Genomic DNA, 7417 nt, shown 5'->3' with positions numbered 1-7417 from the left:
AAAATCTATAATGTTCAAAATAAATATAGTATAATATGGTGACAACTAAAAATAAAATTAATAACTCATTGAGTAAAGTTTAGTGGCTTTAGTCTAAGTGTTGTCTTTGATTGCTTCTTGAAAAGTTTCAAAGAATGTCCCCTGGTGTTTGATAAGTTTAATGTAAATAACTGCAACCATTCAATATCGTAGTACCATTTCAAAATCTTATAGATCCCCTCGCTTACATTGGCAGTAAAGTTAATATAACGCTATTTTCTGTAATCTGGTTATATATGGAAGCCTTTCAAATCCTTTAACAAGTTTAGTGGCTCGTACTAGCACTTTTTCAAGAATATCTATACCCTTAGCCAAATAAGGGCACCACAATTGCATCAATTTCTTGTTCTCATTTACTCTATTAGTTAAGGTGGTTAGCACTATATAGCCTTACACCAACCATTGTATGCAGTACAATAGATCTACAATATAATTAACTCGGAACAATAAAACGTGCAATTAAAAGCAGTCAGCAGGAGTGTCTATATTAATAGCAAGAGCAATGACTCTTGCTTATAGTACTATGCACATATAAAGCAATGGTAATTATTATCATGCGGTCACTCTTTTATTCCTTTAGTTGCAAGTTCCTCAGTTACTCTGTTCAAGTAGGCTGGGTCTGGATAACCATAGCTACAAGAAAAGAATTCAAAGTATACTTACCACTTACATTATAATTATTATATTTATAATGTATTTAGGTAGCTTCTTAATTCTTCTATAAAATGCACACCCTTTATCACTTTGAGTATGAATTTGTTAAAATGTGATCAAACTGGGCTATTATTATGCAAATAGTTAACACCATAATTTGAAAATAAAATTAGCTATGAACTAAACTAATGTAAATTATTAAACTTTATTAAAGTTTACACACATGTACTGAGGTATTGATAGCATTAGAAGAGTAATTAATTGTTACACAAAGAAGCTTGGTAAAATTTATATCATACATGCTGTACAATAATAACCTTTGTGGTCCTCCCAGTTTGCTTGTCTTATGATGGATGTCATTCCAGACCACTACATTACTAACACCAGTTGTATGAGAGGTCCCGATTGTAAAGACCAATTTAGCATCAAAAGCTTTCCTAAGTAGTCGATAAACTTTTTGTCCTTCTGGTGAGTCTGGCAGGTAAGCAGTACGTGATGTGCCATAAAAACGCTGTCCAGGATTAGGATGCTCTGGACCTTGTGTTCCACCAGGAATAAAGTAGTTAATAGTGATGGTACCATACTTCTTGTAACCAGGTAAGCTTTGACGTGTAGTGTATGAATTCATGGTACTACCTTTTGGTTGATTTCCAGTTATTTTCCTCAATGGTAAGGTACAAGCAGGACAGTATGGCTTGTACTTTAGAGCTTCATCCAAACATGACTTACAATATGCTTGCTTGCAGTGTTTGCAAGATGTCACTGCTGCAAGAGGAAGATGTTTTAGTGACTCCAGGCAGATTGGACAACCTAAATATAATGATAGCATAATCATGCGCATAGTAACAAACATAATTTCAGCTATCACAGTTGTAAATGTCATCGCAAAAAAGTTTACAGGCACAATAGCTTAGTAATATTGTGACAACTCACTGTCTGTTTCTTTCTTTTCTTCCTTTGTAGTTGGTGGCAAACTTTTGTTAGGTAGTGTAACAGCTGCAGAGAAATTGGTTTGTCCCTTAGCTCCATTAAACAATCTTTTCTCTTGCCTGTTAACTCCTTGTGAGGACAGGTTCGTGGGCTGTTGACTTAAGGGATCATTAGCAGCCATCTCTAAATTCAATGTTGGTGTATTAGCAGTTGCAATAGTAGTTACAGCAGACGAATTATCACTGTAGTATTTACTGATGCCCATTTCTGCACCAAGTAAAGACTCCAAACTTTGTTTCTCTCTATGGAACACATTGAGGAACACTTGATAAGTAGGATCATCAATGATGACAATGCGTACATCTGTCAGAAGTACAGGATTACTACATTTGTAACTACAAAGTGTTGAGAGCATAGCATCAGCCACAAGCTCTTTTGATACACCAAATACCCCTGAACTGATTGGTGGGAATGAAATAGACTTGACTTCAAACTGTTCTGCTATTTTCAAGGCACTTGTACAAGCATTCTTCAGTAAGACACCACACTTGTCTCCGTGCTGTTCTGCCTTGGGGCCAACTGCATGGATAACCATTGTACATTTTAAACCTCCTCCAGAAACTGTTGCGACTGCATCACCTGTCGACACACTTTTGCATTGACTAATTAATTTTGTAGATGCTTTCTGTACTTCACCATTACTGGCTCTATCAATAGCAGCAGCCACACCCCCAATGTGTGCTAAGTGATTATTTGCAGCATTAACTATGGCATCAACATATTCATGTACAATGTTACCAAACTTTATGGTGACTCTCCTGGAGACTTTCGGCAGGTCAATAGAAACTGATTTTGTTAATGATGCAGAGCTTTGAGCTGAAGCAGCCATTTGAATTGAAGCAGTAAGCCTCTTTTTTACATGTTGCATCTGTCGAGCATCATTAGATAAGCATTTGATTTCTCCTTTCTCTGCATCATACTTGAAATAAGTGTGGTTGAAGGTTTTGTTGTACTCATCAACTATTGCACTTGCCTGTTGTACATCACTAACTGATACTGAATGTTCCTTTAGTTTACCACCCATCATCAGCTCACGATAAACAGTAAATAGTTCCTCTTTAATCTTCTCCTTCTCTGTAGCGTTGTCACATTCAATGTTAATGGTCATTGTCTGTTGATCATAAGACACTGCTGAGCGTTGGTAGGCTCCTGTCTTCTCCATTAAAGCAAGGATGTCAGGATTGAGGTTAGATCCTTTAGCGGAAATGCTACCAACTAAATCTTCTGACACATTTTCTCTCAATTCTGGCTGGTCAGTAGCAACTTCACTGCTACGATCAAGTTGGCTGGTGGCTGACTCATCAGGGCTAAGCTTTGATACAACAGTAGAAATGCCACCATTGGAATTATTAGGGATAGTTCTTGCTGATTCTGGATAGCTAATGGCTGCTTCTTCATTTTGACCAGGGTCAGTAGTGTTGAAATGCCTAGATAGTTCATCTACCATTGACCTTTTAAAGCAATCACGAAATATTTGGATACTCAACCAGTTTCCTGTTAACAAATATCTGGAGTCATTGGCTGTTAACTGAAGGTCTTCGGCTTGAATTATGTTTTGCATGGCCTTTGAAAATATCAGAGTTTGAACAAACGAAGAACTTTTAATCTCTATAGTAACTGTTTCTGTTACCTACATAAAAGAAATGTTAGAGAGACTGAATTAACAATTTTAATATACACCCCTGCATTTATATGTACAGTATATACAAACAATCTGTTGTTGACTAATATCTGTTACCACGCAGCCATGCAACTCAATGTCTATATTATCGTCTTATAGGATTCGGATTCAAACTGATCACCAAGTTGCTCTATTTGTTGTCCTACTCGTTTAAATCCACTTCCATCACATTGTACTGTAAAGTTAGGGAATGACAAGAGGTTTGTGATTTGTAGCCAGAGGTGGGGTTGTTACTCTAAAAATGTAATCAGCTACATATTACTCGTTACTTTTATGCGATGCACGTAGCGCGCTACAGTTACATATTACTTGCTGAAAAAGTAACGAGTTACATATTATTCACTACTCTGAGGGCTGTAACTAGCTATTACATATTACATTTGTTCGTTACAAACTGTAAAGTAAGTCCAACCTTCTAAATACAAGCTACCAGCCTACAACTACAAGTGACATGAGTGAGACATGTGTTTCTCTTGTTGTAATGAACGATTACATAATTGTATTATTTATTGTGTAATTAATTAATAAACGTAGCTATAACGTTGTATATAAGATCCAGGAATTTCTAGAACAATCTTTATCTGTACCTATAAATTGTGCTTGTACAGATTTTATTCTTACTTTTAATAAATCAGTTCTGACAGTGAAGTTGTTGCTGTGGCGCTCTTGCGGTGTTGTATTTCGACAGGTTATGGGCCCAGACACCGAGTAGGACAGGCGTGAACGAAAGACTTCGCTGTGACTTACGAACCAGATATTAAAACGCTGTGGTACCGTGGCATAACGAATCTACTAATGGTACTCTGGAAGGCAAGCGAGTTTTTCACGTCTGCATGGTCTGTTGTTGTTGGTTGTTTTCAGTTACAGCTCTACTGAGACTCGCATTGCTAAGACACAATCTGACTGGAGCGAACCATGGCTGCATCATTTGAGAAGATATTCGTTAATATTCCACAATTCATCAACGAAAGGGACTGGCTGGTGTGGAAGTTTCAAGTCCAGCATGCGCTGAGGGCGTCAGGACAATGGGAATTTATAACAGGAACTGCCAGTCAGGAGGCTGAAGGTTATGAGAACAAGAAGCAAAAGGCCTTCTACTCAGTAGTACAATGTATTGGCCAGAGATTTATGCCAATGGTGATGGGATCTCAGACTCCTAAGGACATGTGGGATGTGCATTTTGAACGAAAGACAGTAAGTAACAAGGTTTTTACACTGATGCAGTTGTATGGTCTGCAAATGAAGAGAGGCACACGAATTCAGGAGCACCTCCGTCGGTTGGACGAGCTGTCTGATCATTTGGCAGCTATTGGTGAGGTAGTAAGTGATGTTCATAAGGTAGCTGTATTACTACAAAGTGTGCAAGATAGTTATTCAACTTTAGTGACAGCACTCTTGGCTCGAGGAGATAATGAACTTACATTAATGTTTGTTACGCAAGCGCTACTGGATGAAGAACAAAGGAGAGGGAGACTAAGTGACCCAAACAGTGGTGACACAGCACTGAGAAGTGCTTGTCGGTTTAGCAATAAGAAGTGGAAGTCAGGTCCAAGCACGTGTTTTAACTGTGGTCAAGCTGGACATTTTGCTCGCGATTGTCCAAAATTGAAATATAAGTTTGCTAAAGGATCTCATCGTGCCAAGAGGGCTGAAGAACAAGAAGACACTGACACTGATTCTGGAGGTAATGAGATGTTTGTTGCTACAGTTGGACTGAAGGCAGACACACGAAGTGATGATTGGATTATTGACTCTGGTGCCAGTCGACACATGACTTTTGATATCAGTTTGCTATGTGATTATGAGAAGTTTGAGAGCCCAGAATCAGTGGGGCTTGGTGATGGCTATTCAGTATCAGCTATCAGATCTGGTAAGGTCAAGGTTAACACACGCCAAAACAAAGGTGAGAGAGTTGTTTGTTGGATGACAGATGTGTTGTATGTTCCCAAGCTTGCTAATAATTTGTTTAGTGTTCATGCAGCAACCTCTAAAGGGAACACAGTACTATTTAGAAATAGAGAATGCTGCATCAGGAACAATAATGGAAGGGTCATTGGTACTGGGTCATCCTTTGGTAAGCTCTATTTTCTTGACTGTGAGGCACATCATAATGTATCTACTGAGAAGGCTATAATTGCTGGGGATCCAGCAAGCAGTAGCAAGATTGATCTGTGGCACCAGAGATTAGCTCATGTTAATCGCAAACAATTGTTTCAGCAGGTAGAGAGCTCAGAAGGTTTTGACCTACAGCCACAAGGTACTCTGGCCTTCTGTGAAGCCTGTGTTCAAGGAAAGTGCCATCGACTACCACACCATGCATTGAAGTATGGAAAGTCTACAGAGAAGCTTCAATTAGTACATACTGATATATGTGGTCCAATGCAGACACAATCCTTTGGTGGGAGTCGCTACTTCATTACATTCACAGATGATTATTCTCGTTATTGTAGAACATACTTCTTAAGGAGAAAGTCAGATGCTTTTGAGAGATTCAAAGAGTTTAAGGCTTCTGTGGAAACTGAGTCTGGAATGAAGATAAAGGCTTTAAGAGCCAATAGAGGTGGTGAATATCTGTCAGATGATATCCAATCTTTCTTGAAAAAATCTGGAATTCGACCAGAATTCACAGCAGCCTACTCACCCCAGCAAAACGGAGTATCAGAACGCTTAAATCGCACGCTAGTAGAAGCCAATAGATCAATGCTCACCCATGCAGGTTTGAGGAATGCCTATTGGGCTGAGGCAGTTGCAACTGCTACATACCTTCGTAATCATATGGTGTCAACAGCCCTAAAGGTTGGAGAAACTCCTTACTTGTTGTGGTATGGTGAGAAACCCAACTTGAAGCATATTAGAGTGTTTGGCTGCATGGTATATGTTCATATTTCAGATCGCCAGAAGCTAGATAAGAAGGCTCAGAAGTTAAGGTTCATTGGCTACACTGAGACTGCTAGCAATTACAAAGTCTGGGATGAAGAAAAGCGGAAGTGCTATATTCGTCATGATGTGGTTTTCAATGAGAATGATTTTGGAAAGAGCACAAATGCTAGCGAGTTAGAGCTGGAGAATGCAGATGAAGTAGTTGCAGATATTCCAGTAGAATCCAAGAAGGAAGAGAGCGAACAAGAAGGAAGTGAGCAGCCAGAGCAATTGAGACGATCTGAAAGGGTGAGGAGACCACCTGTTCGTTATGGTGTTGATGAATATATTAACACTGCTAATGTAACTAGTCGACATGTAGCTTACCAGGCAGTACGAATTGAAGAGCCAACTACTATCGATAATGCCCTTAACGGTGAGTATTCTAAAGAATGGAAAGCTGCAGCTGATCTTGAGTATGGTGCCTTGATGGAAAACCAAACTTGGAGTTTAGTTGAGCCACCCAAAGAGTGTAATGTTGTCGGATGTAAATGGGTATTCCGAGTGAAGTATGATGGTAATGGTAATGTGAAGTGTTTCAAAGGCAGACTTGTTGCTCAAGGGTTTTCGCAAAGGCATGGAGTCGATTACGGAGATGTGTTTTCTCCTGTTGCACATTTATTTTCAATCCGTGTCCTTCTAGCATTCGCAGCTGAGAATAAGTTACAGATTCACCAGATGGGTGTTGTTAGTGCCTTCTTAAATGGTGAACTAAAGGAGGAAATCTATATGAGGCAACCCCCAGGATATGAGCTAAAGGGAAAGGAGGAGTTAGTGTGCAAACTAAGGATATCCATTTATGGTTTGAAACAATCTCCGCGCTGCTGGAATGAGAAGCTCTGTAATCACCTTAAATCTCTTGGGTTCAAAGAGAGTGGAGCAGATTCATGTGTTTTTATTCAAAGTGGAGGAAAAGGTATGAAGATAATAGCTGTCTATGTTGACGATTTGATTCTCATTGCAAAAACCCTAGCTGAAATTGAGCAGATGAAAGAGGGATTGTCGGAAACCTTTAAGATGAAGGACATGGGTCAACTCCGTTATTGCCTAGGCATCAATTTTGAAGTTACCGAACAAGTCATTTCTCTGTGTCAGAAGCAGTACCTAATAAAATTATTAGAAAAGTACAGGCTC

At 39.1% G+C, this 7417-nt stretch overlaps 1 protein-coding gene across 1 annotated transcript in view; it reads right to left on the bottom strand.

The window, feature by feature from the left end:
- Window positions 1–399: 399 nt before the first annotated feature.
- The window catches only part of LOC136269289 (uncharacterized), a 31907-nt gene continuing 24889 nt past the window's right edge, over window positions 400–7417 (bottom strand). The window contains exons 3-5 of the mRNA XM_066064826.1: window positions 1627–3313; window positions 1011–1503; window positions 400–672 (exon numbers count right to left, since the gene is read on the bottom strand). Of these exons, the coding sequence (XP_065920898.1) occupies window positions 600–672; window positions 1011–1503; window positions 1627–3313 (2253 nt within the window). The 3' untranslated portion in view covers window positions 400–599. The remainder of the gene's footprint in view (window positions 673–1010; window positions 1504–1626; window positions 3314–7417) is intronic.

The sequence above is a fragment of the Dysidea avara genome, chromosome 10, assembly GCF_963678975.1.
Source record: "Dysidea avara chromosome 10, odDysAvar1.4, whole genome shotgun sequence".
Classification (NCBI taxonomy): Eukaryota; Metazoa; Porifera; class Demospongiae; order Dictyoceratida; family Dysideidae; genus Dysidea; species Dysidea avara.
Note: the sequence above shows the minus strand (reverse complement) of the source record. Positions and strands in the feature narration are given on the sequence as shown.